Consider the following 17,571-nt stretch of genomic DNA (forward strand, 5'->3'; position numbering starts at 1 on the left):
CCTGGTTTTTTCCTCAATCGTCTACATAATTCCCAAAGTACTTATTTGTGAAGTGAATAATTGATTTTTAAAAAAATTCATCACTGTTTGAGAGATCTCATCTTTTATATAACTTTATCTGGTTCTTCAGTTCAGTTCAGTTGCTCAGGCGTGTCCAACTCTTTGCGACCTCATGGACTGCAGCACACCAGCCTTCCCTTTCCATCACCAACTCCCGGAACCCATAAACTCATGCCCATCGCATTGGTGATGCCATCCAACCATCTCATCCTGTGTCGTCCCCTTCTCCTGCCTCAATCTTTCCCAGCATCAGGGTCTTTTCAAATAAGTTGGTTCTTCACATCAGTTGGCCAAAGTATTGGAGTTTAAGCTTCAGCATCAGTCCTTCCAATGAATATTCAGGACCGATTTCTTTTATTGACTGGTTGGATCTCCTTGCAGTCCAAGGAACTCTCAAGAGTCTTCTCCAGTACTACAGTTCAAAAGCATCAATTCTTCAGTGCTCAGCTTTGTTAAATAGTCCAACTCTCACATCCATACATGACTACTGGAAAAACCATAGCTTTGATGAGATGGACCTTTTTTGGCAAAGTAATATCCCTGCTTTTTATATGCTGATTAGGTTGGTCATAGCTTTTCTTTCAAGGAGCAAGCATCTTTTAATTTCATGGCTGCAGTCACCATCTGCAGTAATTTTGGAGTCCAAAAGAAATAAAGCTGCTCACCGTTTCCATTGTTACCCCTTCTATTTGTCATGAAGCGATGGGACTGGATGCTATGATCTTAGTTTTCTGAATGTTGAGTTTCAAGCCAACTTTTTCACTCTACTCTTTCACTTTCATCAAAAGGCTCTTTAGTTCTTCTTCGCTTTCTGCCGTAAGTGTGGTGTCATCTGCATATCTGAGGTTGTTGATATTTCTTCCAGCATTCTTGATTCCAGCTTGTGCTTCATCCAGCGTGGTTCATTTCTCATGATGTACTCTGCATAGAAGTTAAATAAGCACGGTGACAATATACAGGCTTGACGTACTTCTTTTCCGATTTGGAACCAGTCTGTTGTTCCATGTCCAGTTCTAAATGTTGCTTCTAGACCTGCATACAGATTTCTCAGGAGGCAGGTCAGGTGGTCTGGTATTCCCATCTCTTGAAGAATTTTCCAGTTTGTTGTGATCCTCACAGTCAAAGGCTTTGGCATAGTCAATGCAGCAAAAGTAGATGATTTTCTGAAACTCTCTTGCTTTTTTGATAAGCCAGCGGATGTTGGCAGTTTGATCTCTGGTTCTTAGAGACCTTACTTAAAATAACATGTCTAGCAGTTTCTGATAAAGTAAATGATCTCAGCATATTTTCCTATCATTTGTCTGATTTGTTTTCAGCATAATGCTAATGTATCTTCTGGGTTCTGTGCCATAAAATGCTAAGAGATTTTAATAGCTAACAATCTTCTACCAGCACTAAGTGTATTTAAAAAACTCAGCATTAGGGTTTGTCTTCCAAATATATTTAAGCATAGAGTCATAACTACAGAGATAGAAAGAGGCAATAAAGTCATACAATTTTGCAGCCCCTTAAATGATGGAGCTGTTTAGAGTGACATCCAAGAACTTTCTTCATGTTATATATTCTATCCTGTGCATATCTTTTACATATTCTATATTCAGCTATTAACTTATATCTCTAAATTGTCTGCTGCTTTGAGCTTTTTATTATAATCCTCAACTAGCTTTGAAGATATTGAGTGCAGCACTTTCATAGTATCAGCTCAACTGGAATTCCATCACCTTCACTAGCTTTGTTCATACTAATGCTTCCTAAGGCCCACTTGACTTCACATTCCAGAATGTCTGATTCTAGGTGAGTGATCATGCCATCATGATTATCTGAGTCAAGATCTTTCTGAGTCAAGAATACACAGTTTTTCTGTGTATTCTTGCCACCTCTTCTTAATATCTTCTGCTTCTGTTAGGTCCATACCATTCCTGTCCTTTATTGAGCCTGTCTTTGCATGAAATGTTCCCTTGGTATCTCTAATTTTCTTGAAGAGATCTCCAGTCTTTCCCATTCTATTGTTTTCCTCTATTTCTTTGCACTGATCACTGAGGAAGGCTTTCTTATTTCTCCTTTCTGTTCTTTGGAACTCTGCATTCACATGGATATATCTTTCCTTTTCTCCTTTGCTTTTTGCTTCTTTCCTTTTCACAACTATTTTTAAGGCCTCCCCAGACAGCCATTTTGCTTTTTTTACATTTCTTTTTCTTGGGGATGGTCTTGATCACTGCCTCCTGTACAGTGTCACAAACCTCTGTCCATAGTTCATCAGGCATTCTGTCTGTGCAATCTAGTCCTATAAATCTGTTTCTCACTTCCACTGTATAATCATAAGGGATTTGATTTAGGTCATACCTGAATGGTCTAGTGGTTTTCCCTACTTTCTTCAATTTAAGTCTAAATTTGGCAATAAGTAGTTCACGATCAGAGCCACAGTCAGCTCCTGGTATTGTTTTTGCTGACTGTATAGAGCTTCTCCATCTGTGGCTGCAAAGAATATAATCAATCTGATTTCAGTGTTGACCATCTGGTGATGTTGATGTATAGAGTCTTCTCTTGTGTTGTTGGAAGGGGGTGTTTGCTATGACCAGTGTGTTCTTTTGGGAAAACTCTACTAGCCTTTGCCCTACTTCATTCTGTACTCCACGCCAGGTGTTTCTTGACTTCCTACTTTTGCATTCCAGTCCCCTATAATGAAAAGGACATCTTTTTTGGGTGTTAGTTCTAGAAGGTCTTGTGGGTCTTCATAGAACCATTCAACTTCAGCTTCTTTAGCCTTACTGGTCAGGGCATAGACTTGGATTACCGTGATATTGAATGGTTTGCCTTGGAAACGAACAGAGATCATTCTGTCATTTTTGAGACTGCATCCAAGTACTGCATTTTGGACTCTTTTATTGACTATGATAGCCACTCCATTTCTTCTAAAGGATTCTTGCCCACAGTAGCAGATACAATGGTCATCTGAGTTAAATTCACCCATTCCAGTCCATTTTAGTTTGCTGATTCCTAAAATGTTGACGGTCACTCATGCCATCTCGTGTTTGACCACTTCCAATTTGCCTTGATTCATGGACCTAACGTTCCAGGTTCCTATGCAATATTGCTCTTTACAACATCAGACTTTACTTCCATCACCAGTCACATCCACAACTGGGTGTTGTTCTTGCTTTGGCTCCATCTCTTCACTCTTTCTAGTGTTGTTTCTCCACTGATCTCCAGTAGCATATTAGGCATCTACTGACCTGGGGAGTTCATCTTTCAGTGTCCTACCTTTTTGCCTTATGACAAACCTAGACAGCATATTAAAAAGCAGAGACATTACTTTTCCAACAAAAGTCTGTCTTGTTAAGGCTATGGTTTTTCCAGCAGTCATGTATGAATGTGAGAGTTGGACTATAAAGAAAGCTGAGCGCTGAAGAATTGATGCTTTTGAACTGTGGTGTTGGAGAAGACTCGTGAAAGTCCCTTGGACTGCAAGGAGATCCAGCCAGTCCATCCTAAAAGAAATTGGTCCTGAATATTCATTGGAAGGACTGATGTTGAAGCTGAAATTCCAATTCTTTGGCCACCTGATACGAAGAGCTGACTCATTTGAAAAGACCCTGATGCTGGGAAAGATTGAAGGTGGGAGGAGAAGGGAACAACAGAGTATAGATGGTTGGATAGCATCACTGACTCAATGGACATGAGTTTGAGTAAGCTCTGGGAGTTGGTAATACACAGGGAGGCCTGGCGTGCTGCAGTCCATGGGCTCTGAAAGAATGGGACACGACTGAGCAACTGAACTGAATTGAACTGAACCTTTGAAGTATAGTAACCTATATTTCCTATAAGTTTGTGTTTCAATATTTTCAAAATTGAAATTATTTTCTCTTGTTTCACCATAAATCTGTTTTTTATTTTGTATCCCATTTGGCAACAAAGGTCTTTGTAGTCACATCCAGACCACTCCCTCCCCCCCAAAAGTAAGTACTCCTTTGCCCAGTAGGTCCTTGATTAATTTATTTTTATGCCACTACTGCTGTCTTGGTCTGATATTTATAGGTAATTATCAGAATATTTCTGATATCATATCATTCCAAAATAAAAATTTAAGTATTCTTGAAACTCCTTAGAATTTCAGGTTATCTGGAGAATACATCTAAATTCCTGTCATAGCCTCAGAACTCTTTATGTATGCCTCTTGCCTGCCTTTCCAGACTCCTTTCATTCCATTGCCCTCATTCCAACCATGCTGAAGGGCTTGACTTCTCATTGGCATCCATGTCTGTGCTTGCATTTGTCATTCCTGTCTTTTCAAAAAAATTGTCCGCCTACAAAACTCATGTTCCTCTAGAATTTGCTCACATACTGTCTTCACTGTGATGACTGACTGTATCATGAAGAGTTGCCCTGGCTAACACATGTTTTTTGACTCTGCTCCACACAGGACTTTACACTGGCTGCTGAAGAGGGAAAAGAAAGATAGAGATTATATTGCTCTTATCAAGGTTAAAAACTTATAGTCTAGTGGGAGAGTCTGCTTTGGAACTACTAGGGAAGTAGTACCAAATGCTAGGGAAGTATCACATTTTTGCAGTCTTGTTAGAATACCCATCTCTCCCTCTCGTTTGTGGCCCTAAAGATCAGGAAGACGAGGATGGCTTTATATCCCCAGGGACTGTCTCTCATAGGTGCCCAATATGTATTTGTTAAATGAATGAAGATATTCTATTCTTAGAATAATTCTCTTTAGGGTGAGATAAGGTTTACTGTAAGTTACAAAGAAGTTTCTTTGCAACATTAATAACAATCACAATTTAAAAATAACTAAATTGAGTTTAGCCAGTTTGTTTTAATAAAATATTTGAAAATGATCATTGTCATATAATACATAAATTATGGCTGAATTATTCTTACTAAGGCAACATCTGTACTTGTTATGTTTTGAAAGTTATTCTGCTATTTAAAGCTATTAAAACTATGCTTTTAAGATTAAATTCTGTAATTGAACATTTTAACTAATCCAGATAATCTTTCCTTCCCACTGACATTATTTAAAATTAAGTTTAATTTTTTTAACCTTTGGAAAGTGTTTTGAGAGAGTCTGTAGTCTTTAAATATTCTGAAAGAGGCATGCAATAGGAAGGATTTGGATGCTATTCAATAATGTATGACTTGGCTTTAACTTTTTTCTTCTTAATCTCCCAGCTTTTCTCTTCAACAGGATAAGAGTAGCTAATGGCCTTTCAGTAAGCCCTCAGTAAATTTTTCTTTTAAGCCTATTACTTATTGTTAAGGTCAGCTTCATTAGTATATCTCTCTTACTTTCAGCCAAAAATATGTCTACTGAAAGGAATAGGCCTAATGTCAAATGTTCTAACTACATCCTGGAAGAGAAGGAATCTTCTATTGATGAAGTTAAATGATACATACATTCTAGGTCATCAATCAATGGAAAGTTCAGGATATTTCTGCCTCTCTGCTCCTGATCCCTCTAGCAGTGATTAGTACTCAGTAATGGAGCAAATATTTATTAATATAAGGTGAGCCTACACCAAAAGACACAAACAAAGGACTTAAATTTACCTCTCTTAAGTTCTGTGAAAAAATGTAATTTCAGTTCAATTCAGTCATTCAGTCGTATCCTACTCTTTGCGACACCATGGACTGCAGTACGCCAGGCTTCCCTGTCCATCACCAACTCCCGGAGCTTGCTCAAACTCATGTCCGTTGAGTCGATGATGCCATCCAACTATCTCATCCTTTGTCGTCCCCTTCTCCTCCTGCCTTCAATCTTTCCCAGCATCAGGGTCTTTTCCAATAAGTTGGTCTTCGCATCAGTTGGCCAAAGTATTGGAGTTTCAGCTTCAGCATCAGTCCTTCCAATTCAGGACTGATCTCCTTCAGAATGGACCGGTTGGATCTCCTTGCAGTCCAAGGGACTCTCAAGAGTCTTCTCCAACACCACAGTTCAAAGCATCAATTCTTTGGTGCTCAGCTTTCTTTATAGTCCACGCTCACATCCATACATGACTACTGGAAAAACCATAGCTTTGACTAGACGGACCTTTGTTGGTAAAGTAATGTCTCTGCTTTTTATATGCTGTCTAGGTTAGTCATAGCTTTTCTTCCAAGGAGCAAGCGTCTTTTAATTTCATGGCTACAGTCACCATCTGCAGTGATTTTGGAGCCCAGGAAAATGGTCTGTCATTGTTTCCCCATCTATTTGCCATGAAGTGATGGGACTGGATGCCATGATCTTAGTTTTCTGAATGTTGAGTTTTAAGCCAACTTTTTCACTCTACTCTTCCACTTTCATCAAGAGGCTCTTTAGGTCTTTTTTGCTTTCTGCCATATGGGTGGTGTCATCTGTATCTGAGGTTATTGATATTTCTCCCAGCAATCTTGATTCCAGCTTGTGCTTCATCCAGCCTGGCATTTCACATAATGTACTCTGTATATAAGTTAAATAAGCAAGGTGACAATATACAGCCTTGTAGTTCTGTGAAAAATTGTAATTTCAAGGTAGGACATAATATAGTTGTGAGGTCATGTGCAGAACTATGGCAAATTTGATGTCATGGTGTAGGGTAAAAAGAGCTGGGGAAAAATCTGAATTTTTTAGATGGGTAAGGAAAGGTAATAGAGTTTTAGAGCTAGTGATAGCTCTTTGGCCATGTTTCTAAAATGGACAAGACCTGGTTGAGAGGAAAACTTAGTTTTGTTTTTTTATATTAGCTAGTTTTTATTCTTCACCTACAGTGAATGTCAAACTCTGGTTGCCAGTGGATGAATGGATCAATTTCTAAAAGGAAAGACTTTAAACTTCCCCACATCACCTTTCCTAAGACAGTGGTTTACTCATTTCAGCTCTCAATTCAAGTTGTTCTTTGATAATTCATAGTAGATCTGGGTTTAAAGTAGATTGCATCTTCAAATGATATAGTACAAATAGCTAAAAAAGTCTTTTATTTTAATTTGTTAACTATTGAAAAAGTAGAAAACATTTTCCAAAAAATTAGGAAATATTTTATTCAGAAAAAAATAAATATCAAAGGAGAGATAGAATTTTAAAGGCTATGAAGAACTTCTAAAATTTTTAAATAAATGAGTTATAACAAAATACTATCAATTCTTATTTAATGTATTTTCATTTTAAACCAATTAAAATATTTACATGATATTGAGGGAATTGAGAATTCCTTTTAGTGATTATTAAAGTATACAGAAAAGAAGTCTCAAAAAAATACATGTTCTGCTTAAAGTGGTTGTGCCTTAAAGTTTAAATCACTTATCAGAATTTAACATGTCTTTTAGTTTGTTTTAAATGCATAAACTTTGTAAAACAGGGCTTACATATTTTGATTTCCTTCTGTAGTATCTTTTAACTTTGAAGGTAAAACAGCACAGAATTTTGATGCTTTTCCTAGTGAATATGTATATTTTAAAAAATAATGCCAAAATATATTATGATATAATCACATTTTAATAAAATCTCCTGTGCATTTTATGGCAGATACCTCCATTCAGCTATGATTATATACCGTGACTTGAAGCCCCACAATGTGTTGCTTTTCACCTTGTATCCCAATGCTGCCATCATCGCCAAGATTGCGGACTACGGGATTGCTCAGTACTGCTGTAGAATGGGGATAAAAACATCAGAGGGCACTCCAGGTAGGTGACAAGCTTTGTTTGATAATTCCCTCTTCAGGATGGATAACCACTGCCCTCAGGGGTGAGTTCAGGAGACTCAAGAGAACACTGTAGCCTATCACGCTGTGAACAGATGTTCATTTATAATCGTGACCAGTATATTTGTGATTTTGATCATTGTATCCAGTAGGGCAAAAAAACCAACTGATGTAATTTTCTAGGGAAAAAGTCAAATTATAAAACATAGAGTATGTCTGATGTCAAGTTATGTTTCTAAAAGTTGGATTTCTTAAAAACATTGAATTACTACAGAGGTGGTAAGGGACTCACGAAGTTTTAATCTAGTTGCTGTTAACACTTACATAAAATGAGGCAAATTAGATTTAGGATCACAAACCTTTTTTTTTTTTTTTTTTTGTAACTAGGAAATCCAAATAATTTTGAAAATCCAAAGATTTTTTTAAATAACTGATTTCATGGTGAAATTTGGCCTAATGGAATTGACTCTCATTATGATCTTTATTTCTCATACTCACTGTGAATGTGTATGTTTCATGGCAGAAATATAAATATGTTTGAGTATAGGGTGTTGGCTCTTATCCCACTGAATGTTGGTATAATTTGTTGTATGCATTATTACTTTCTTAAATATTAAAAAGTATAAAATCCCTAAATAATTGTAGCTCCAAGAGTTTCAGATAAGGACTTTGGTGCTGCTGGAGTTCTTTGTTGCACTCTTCTTGATACAAGTGTACTTTCTTGCTCTTTTTTTAACATATATATATATAAATTTTTTAATTAAAATTTTTTAATTAAATTTTAATTAAAATTTTTTTAAGTTTTTAAAAATTTTAATTTTACTGGAGTAGAGTTCCCTGCGCTAAACTGTAGGTTCCTGTTGGTTATCTATTTTACATATAGTAGTGTGTGTATGTTCATCCCAAGCGCCTGCTTTAACCCTCCCTGCCACATTTTCCCTTTGGTAATCATGAGTTTGTTTTTGATATCTGTAAATAAGTTCTGTTGTCTTATTTTTAATAAATAAGTTCATTGGTGTGTTTTTTTTAAATTAGATTCCACATATAAGTGATATGACATTTGTCTTTGACTTAGTATGGTAATCTCTAGGTCCATCTGGTGTTGCTGCAAATGGCTCTGTTTCATTCTGTTTTTTATTGCTGAGTAATATTTCACTGTATATATGTACTGCATCTTCTTTATCCATTTGTCCATCAGTGGACATTTAGGTTGATACCATGTCTTGGCTATTGTAAATAGTGTTGCAGCGAACATTGGGGTACATGTATCTCTTCAAATTATGATTTTCTCCAGATACAAGTGTAGGAATGGAATTGGTAAATCATATGGTAGCTCTATTTTTAGTATTTTTAATGAATCTCCACACTCTTCTACCTAGTGGTTGTACCATTTACATTTCCACCAACATTGTAGGAGGGTTCTGATTGGCATGTGAGTTTAAACCTTTAACTACTGAACTTCATTTTTCTTTCTTCATAGTTTATTGATTGTTAGCACTTAAATACTTAAAAATTTTGTAGTGTCTCTTTTTGACCCTGTAAAACAATATGAGTCAAGGTTATTATGTAAAATGAGACATACCCATTCTGCGTATTATATCATATTGTGCATATATTATGGTCTCCAGAAATCACAGGCATCATTTTCGTACCTTATATTTTAATGTAGCACTTTTTTTTTCTTTAAAGTGAAAGAAGGTTTATTCAGAGAGAAACACATTCCACAGACAGAGTGTGGATCATCTTGGAAGGCAAGAGAGGCACCAGGGTGTGGGATTGTCAGTTTTTATGTTGTTGTTGCTATTTAGTCGCTAAGTCGTGTCCAACTCTTCTTGACCACATGGACCTCGGCATGCCAGGCTTCCCTATCCTTTCACTATGTTCCAGACTTTGCTCAAACTCATATTCATTGAGTCGATGATGCTATCCAACCATATCATCCTCTCTTGCCTGCTTCTCTTCCTACCCTCAATCTGTACCAACATCAGGGTCTTTTCTAGTGAGTCACCTCTTCGTATCAGATGGCCAAAGTATTGGAGCTTCAGCTTCAGTATCAGTCTTTCTAGTGAATATTCAGGGTTGATTTTCTTTAGGATTGACTGGTTTCATTTCCTTGCTGGCCAACTCTTTGCGACCCTAGGGACTGAAGACCACCAGGCTCCTCTGTCCATGGGATTCTATAGGCGAGCATACTGGAGTGAGTTGCCAGGCCCTTCTCCAGGGAATCTTCTGGACCCAGGGATTAAACCTGCATCTCTTGTGTCTCCTCCTTTTGTGGGAGGTTCTTTACCAGTCTCGCCACCTGGAAAAAAATATCTTGCTGTCCAAGAGAGTTTCAACAGTCTTCTCTAGCACCACAATTTGAAAGCATCAATTCTTTGGAGCTCAGCCTTCATTCCCTGATGGCTCATTGGTAATAGAAATCACCTGCCAATGAAGGAGACATGGGTTCCATTCTTGGGTCATTAAGATCCCCTGGAGAAGGAAACGGCAACCCACTCCAGTTTCTTGCCTGGTAAACCCCATGGATAGAGAAGCCTGACAGGCTATAGTCCATGTGGTTGCAAAGAGTCAGACACGATTAGCAACTAAACAACAACAGCCTTGGTTATGGTCCAGTTCTCACATCTGTACATGACTGTTGGAAAAACCATAGCTTTGAATATATAGACCTTTGTTAGCAAAGTGATATTTCTGCTTTTGAAATTGCTGTCTAGGTTTGTCAGCTTTCCTTCCAAGGAGCAAGTGTCTTTTAATTTCATGGCTGCAGTCAAGGTGTACAGTGATTTTGGAGGCCAAGAAAATAAAATCTGTCACTGTTTCCATTGTTTTCCCATCTATTGGCCATGAAGTGATGGCACTAGATGCCATGATCTTAGTTTTTTGAATGTTGAGTTTCAAGCCAACTTTCTTACGCTCCTCTTTCATGCTCTCAGGAGGCTCTCAAGTTCCTCTTTGCTTTCTGACGTTAGAATGGTATCATCTGAATATCTGAGGTTATTGATATTTCTCCCAGCAATCTTGATTCCAGCTTGTGATTCATCCAGCCAGGTATTTTGCATGATGTACGCTGCACGGAAGTTAAATAAGCATAGTGACAATATACAGCCTTGACTTCTATACGAGTTTTGAACCAGTCCATTGTTCCATGTCTGGTTCTAACTGTTGCTTCTTGACCTGCATACAGGTTTCTCAGGAAACAGGTAAGGTGATCTAATATTCCCATCTTTTTAAGAATTTTCTACAGTTTGTTGTATCCACATAGTCAAAAGCTTTAGTGTAGTCAGTGAAGCAGAAGTTTTTTTGAAATTCCCTTGCTTTCTCTTATGATCCAGCAAATGTTGGCAATTTGATCTCTGGTTCCTGTGCTTTTTCTAAATCTAGTTTGTACATCTGGAAGCTCTTGGTTCACGTCCAGCTGAAGCCTAGCATGATGGATTTTGAACAAACCTTGCAGTACAAGAAAACCTTACTGTACAAGCAAACCCTGTAGTTTGAACATCTTTGGCATTGCCCTTCTTTGGGATAAGAATGAAAACTGACCTTTTCCAGTCCTATGGCTACTGCTGAGTTTTCCAAATTTGCTGATGTATTGAGTGTGTGTATTTAACAGCATCATCTTTTTAGGATTTTAAATAGCTCACATGGAATTTCATCACCTCCACTAGCTTTGTAGTAATGCTGTTTAAGGCCCACCTGAATTTACACTCTAGGATATCTGGGTCTAGGTGACTGACCACACCATCCTGGTTATCTGTATCCAGTTATCACTGGTTATTAAGACCTCTTTGTATAGTTCTTCTATGTATTCTTACCACCTCTTCTTAATCTATTCTGCTTCTGTTAGGTCCTTACTGTTTTTGTCCTTTATCGTGTTCATCCTTGCATGATATTTCCAATTTTCTTGAAGAAATTTCTAATATTTCCCATTCTATTGTTTTCTTCTATTTTTCTTTTGCATTGTTCATTTAAGAAGGCTTTCTTATCTCTCCTTGCTATTCTCTTGAACTCTGCATTCAGATGGGTATATCTTTCCATTTCTCCTTTCCTTTCACTCCTCTTTTTTTTTTTTTAAAGGTGTTTGTAAAGCCTTCTCAGACAACTGCTTTGCCTGCTTTCATTTCTTTTCCTTTAGGATGGTTTTGGTCACTGCTTCCTGTACAATGTTATGAATCCCTGACCATAGTTCTTCAGATACTCTACCAGATCTAATCCCTTGAATCTATTTATCACCTCCACTGTATAATCATAAGGGATTTCATACCTGAAAGGCCTAGTGGTTTTCCCTACTTTCTTCAATTTAAGCCTGAAGTTTGCTGTAAGGAGCTGATGATCTGAGCCACAGTCAGCTTTAGATCTTGTTTTTGCTGACTGTGTAGAGCTTCTCCAACTTGGCTTCAAAGAATAAAATCAATCTGATTTCGATATTGACCCTATGGTGGTGTCCATGTGTAGAGTCATCTCTTGTGTCGTCTCTTGTGTTGTTGAAAGAGGGTGTTTACCGTGGCCAGTGTATTCTCTTGACAAAACTCTCTTAACCTTTGCTCTGCTTCATTTTGTACTCCAAAGACAAACTTGCCTGTTACTCCAGGTAAATCTTAGCTTCCTACTTTTGCATTCCAATTCCATATGAGAAAAAAGGACGTCTTTGATGATGTTAGTTCTAGTTGGTCTCATAGGTCTTCATAAAACTGTTTAGCTTTAACTTCTTTGGCATTAGTGGTTTGGGCGTAGACTTGGGTTACTGTGATGTTGAATGGTTTGCCTTGGAAATGAACCGAGATCATTCTGTCATTTTTGAGACTGCACCCATGTACCACATTTTGGACTCTTGTTGACCATGAGGGGTACTCCATTTCTTGTAAGAGGTTCTTACCCGCAGTAGTAGATATCATGGATATCTGATTTAAATTCTCCCATTTCTGTCCATTTTAGTTCAGTAATTTCTAAGATGTTGATGTTCACTCTGTCCATCACCTGATTAATCATGTCCAATTTACCTTGATTTATGGACGTAACATTCCAGGTTCCTATACAATATTGTTCTTTACAGCATCGGACTTTACTTACATTACCAGACACATCTACAACTGAAAGTTGTGTCTGCTTTAGCCCAGCCTCTTCACACTCCCCAGTAGCATAGTGGACACCTACCAACCTGGAGGGTTCATCTTCTGGTGTCATTTCTTTTTGCCTTTTCATATTGTTCATGGGGTTCTTGAGGCAAGAATACTGGAGTGATTTGCCATTCCTTTCTTTAGTGAGCCACATTGTGTCAGAACTTTTCACTATGACCTGTACATCTTGGGTGGCCCTGCAGGTCATGGCTCATAGCTTCACTGAGTTACTCGAGCCATTTTGCCACAGCAAGGCTGTGATCCATGAAGGTGGTAAGTTTTTACAGGGGTGAATAATTTCATTGGCTGATGAGTGGGAGGAGTATTCCAGCTATTTTGGGAAAGAGGAGGAGGTTTCTAGGCATTGGGCTACTGCCGTTTTTGACCTTTTTGGTATGCCTTGGAACTATCATATTGCCTGTGAGTGTTTCATTTAGCTTGCTGATGTGTTACAGTGAGTGTATACTGAGGCTTAAGGTCTAGTGACAGTCAACTCATCTGCCATCTTGGACCTAGTTGGTTCTAATCAGTTTATGTCATGTTCTTGGGCTGTGTTATTCTTTTAAAGATTGTACCTTGCCATCTCCCTGTCTCAATCACTCCCTCAGAGATTTTATTCCTGTTATATACTGGGAAGTGGATGGGTGGTGTTTATCTTCTGTAGATGCTTCAGGGCTGAGTAGGGGTGTCAGCCCTGTCTGTTAGGGAGTAAAGATCTCTGGATGCCTGATCTAGGGGCCTCAGGGGCAGGATGGCTTCTTGTTTGGTGTGAATATGGGCTGGAGTCTTTGCATAGCCATCATCTTGGTATAGAACTGTTGTTACTGCCTCTGTAGCCTTCCTATGAATCCTTTTGGAGATGAAGCACTTTTGTAAGAACATCAGAGTATAATAACTGTCTGTAAATGACAAAAGACTTAAAATCATATTTAAATATTTTGTTACAGTATAATTAATAAAGAAGTTTGGTTACTGTTATGACATACATTTTAACATAACAAATAGAACTATAGCATTATACTTGGACATAGCCACAGGACTGGAAAAGGTCAGTTTTCATTCCAATCCTGAATAAGGGCAATGCCAAAGAATGTTCAAACTACTGCACAGATCCACTCATCTCACAGACTAGCAAAGTAATGCTCAAAATTCTCCAAGTGAGGCTTCAACAGTACATGAACTGAGAACTTCCGTATGTTCAAGCTGGATTTAGAAAAGGCAGAGGAACCAGAGATCAAATTGGCCACATCTGTTGGATCATAGAAAAAGCAAAAGAATTCCTGAAAAACATCTACTTCTGCTTTATTGACTATGCCAAAACCTTTGACTCTGTGGATCACAACAAACTGCGCAAAATTCTTAAAGAAATTGAAATACCAGACCACCTTACCTGCCTCCTGAAAAATCTGTATGCAGGTCAAGAAGCAACAGCTAGAAGTGGACATGGAACAATGGACTTGTTCCAAATTGGAAAGGAGTATGTCAAGGCTGTATATTATCACTCTGCTTATTTAGCTTATATGCAGAGTGCATCATGTAAAATGCTGGGCTGGATGAAGCACAAGCTTCAATCAAGATTTCTGGGAGAAATATCAATAACCTCAGTTGTGCAGATGACACCACCCTTATGGCAGAAAGAGGAAGGAACTAAAGAGCCTCTTGATGAAAGAGGAGAATGAAAAAGCTGGCTTGAAACTGAACATTCAAAAAACTAAGATCATGGCAACTGGCCCTATCACGTCATGGCAAACAGATGGGGAAACAATGGAAACAATGACAGACTTTCTTTTCTTAGGTTCCAAAATCACTGCAGATGGTGACTATAGCCGTGAAATTAAAAGACACTTGCTCCTTGGAAGAAAAGCTATGACCAACCTAGATAGCATATTAAAAAGCAGAGACTTTACTTTGCCAACAAAGGTCCACCTAGTCAAAGCTATGGTTTTTTCAGTAGTCATGTATGGTTGAGAGCTGGACCATAAAGAAAGCTGAGTGCTGAAGAATTGATGCTTTTGAACCATGGTTCTGGAGAAGACTCTTGAGAGTCCTTTGGACAGCAAGGAGATCAAACCAGTCAATCCTAAAGGAAATCAGTCCTGAATATTCTTTGGAAGGACTGATGCTAAAGCTGAAGCTTCAATACTTTGGCCACCTGATGCGAAGAACTGGCTCACTGCAAAAGACCCTGATGTTGGGAAAGATTGAAGGCAGGAGGAAAAGGGGATGACAGAGGATGAGATGGTTGGATGGCATCACTGATTCAGTGGACATGAGTTTGAGCAAGCTCTGGGGGATGGTGGTAAGGACAGGGAAGTCTGGAGTGCTGCAGTCCATGGGGTCACAAAGAGTTGGACAGTACTGAGCAGCTGAACTGTACTGAACTGAGGATATATCCAAATTTTGAAACTTCATATAATTGTTAGAATGTCTGTATAAAGAGCATTCATTCATACAGTATATTTTTAGGTAGATTTATTGCTCATGTGATAATGCTTTCTATGTAATTTATCATACTGAATAATATAGTTAATATTTCTCTGATATGCCTCAAGGGTCCTCTAAAGCATCTCAAAGTTAGCTGAAAGTCAAAAGAACTTTGATTAAAATTTGATATTTGGGAAGTTTGTAAGAAAAGTTTTAAAACACTTGGTCATAAGATCATCAGTTAATGTTGCTTTTAAGGGTCATCTCTAACCATTTTTTACCAAACCTACTGTAATACTCCTGTTACTTTAATTGTTAACTGACTTTATACCAGTGAAAATCCTGTTTCCTGTGTTCTTGTGTTGTCATGATCTTAGACATGTTCTTTCCACATGAAATCCTCTCTCCCTTTCTCAGCTCTCATTCCTCTTCTTGTCTCAGATTCATTATTATGAAACTGTCACAGGACAAGTGATCTGTATAGACATCCTGTCTTTCAGATTTTAGTTTGAGTGGGAATAGAAAATTGAAGGGTTGACATCTGTTTAGTGGGGCCAACTCTATCCTTAGAGAAATCTAACATGGTTGTTTGTAAATAAAATTGCAAGTGGCTTTACATCATCTTGGTGATTGCAGCTCAATTAAAACATATTCCTAAGACAGAAGAAAATACTTTATCTGAGTAGTCAGAATTGTTCCCTACCCTCTCTCCTTTCCTCAGTTTATGTTCTTAGATAAGCAAATGGTCCCAGCTTCCAATGGCTGGTTTTATTATTTTTTATATGCATATCCTCTCTTTCATTTTACATAGCTATCTGTTGGAAGTAGAGTGTGCATGCTCATAAATATTTCAAGGTATATTTTCTGGCTGCAAGTGTCTCTGGATTGTTAAATAATAATAAGATAATTGTCATCTCTCCAGCACCTGCTATATCCCAGGCTCAAGTCCAGGTACGTTAGACACATGGTTATCCTATCCTCATGCCAGGGCTGAAAGTTATCTTTTATCTTCTCATCTGTAAAATGAGGACGCTGAGGCTCAGTGAGATTGTATAACTTGCACAAAGTCATGCAGTAAGTGGCCAAGATAAAGCTCAGTCTAAATGACAATTGAATCTAGAGCTATTTGGGCTTTAAATCTATATAGGCATACCTTATTTCATTGTGCTTTGCAGTTTTGTTTTGTTTTTTAACAAATTGCATTTTTGTGGCAACCGTGCATCAAGCTAGGCTATCAGAGCCAGTTTTTCAATAGCATTTGCTAACTTTGAGTTTCTGTGTCACATGTGGGTAATTCTTACAGTATTTCAAGGTTTTTCATTATTATTATACTTGTTATGGTGGTCTGTGATCAGTGACCTTTGATATTACTATTGCAAAAGTATTATGACTTGCTAAAGGTTCAGATGATGGTTAGCAGTTTTTAGCAATAAGCTATCTTTGAGGTATGTATGTTAATTTTAGACATAATGCTGTTGCTATTAATAAACTGCAGTATGGTGTGACTTATGCTGTTACCCAGTGTCTGCCTTGGAGAAATTAAAATTGTTTTCCTGGGAAATTTAAAGTATTTCATCCTATAATATAAGAACTTTTCCTGATATAATATCTTATTTTACATTTTCCTTTTTTACTTAATGTGGAAAACAGCGGCTGGTGTGCTGTGTCTTGCTTCTTTTCAAGTGCTAACCCTTTATAAAACCTCTTACTTGAAATGAAAGAATCCAATCATTGAATATTTTCAAATCTTTACTGAGATTTGCCTTTTTGTAGTCAAAACAAGCTCTTTGTATGGTAAAATATTCTATGTAATGTAGAAAAGGTGGAGAGGCTTTGGTTGGTGGGGAAGGACAGCTATTTGCCTTTTTTTTTTTGGCTTCCCAGGTGGCTCAGTGGTAAAGAATCCAGCTGAGGACATGGGTTTGATGCCTGAATCAGGGAGATCCCCTGGAGAAGGAAATAGCAACCCACTCCACTATTCTTGTCTGGGAAATCCTATGGACAGAAGAGCCTGGTGGGCTATAGTCCATGGAGTCACAAACAGTCGAACACAACTTAGCAACTAAGCAACTCAGTGTAAGCAACTTTAATATGCACTAGAAAAAACAAAACATTTGTGTGACTCACTTTTTATTGCTGTATTGAGGTGATCTGGCCCCAAATCCACAGTATCTCCAAGGTATGCCTACAGTCGCTCCCCTGGATCACATACAACTGTAACATGTACGTACAGAGGTTTACATGATAAATCTTAGTTATTTAAAAATCCAGTCAAACAAAGCAAACTGATAGGATCATAAATC

The 17,571-nt window shown here is 37.9% G+C and overlaps 1 protein-coding gene across 3 annotated transcripts in view; it reads left to right on the top strand.

The window, feature by feature from the left end:
• LRRK2 (leucine rich repeat kinase 2) overlaps positions 1-17,571 on the top strand; it is a 206,443-nt gene that overhangs the window by 145,088 nt on the left and 43,784 nt on the right. For all 3 annotated transcript variants that reach the window (XM_055580817.1, XM_055580809.1, XM_055580824.1), the window contains exon 41: positions 7,550-7,710. In XM_055580817.1, the coding sequence (XP_055436792.1) occupies positions 7,550-7,710 (161 nt within the window). The remainder of the gene's footprint in view (positions 1-7,549; positions 7,711-17,571) is intronic.

The sequence above is a fragment of the Bubalus kerabau genome, chromosome 1 (genome assembly GCF_029407905.1).
Source record: "Bubalus kerabau isolate K-KA32 ecotype Philippines breed swamp buffalo chromosome 1, PCC_UOA_SB_1v2, whole genome shotgun sequence".
NCBI classification, from domain to species: Eukaryota; Metazoa; Chordata; class Mammalia; order Artiodactyla; family Bovidae; genus Bubalus; species Bubalus kerabau.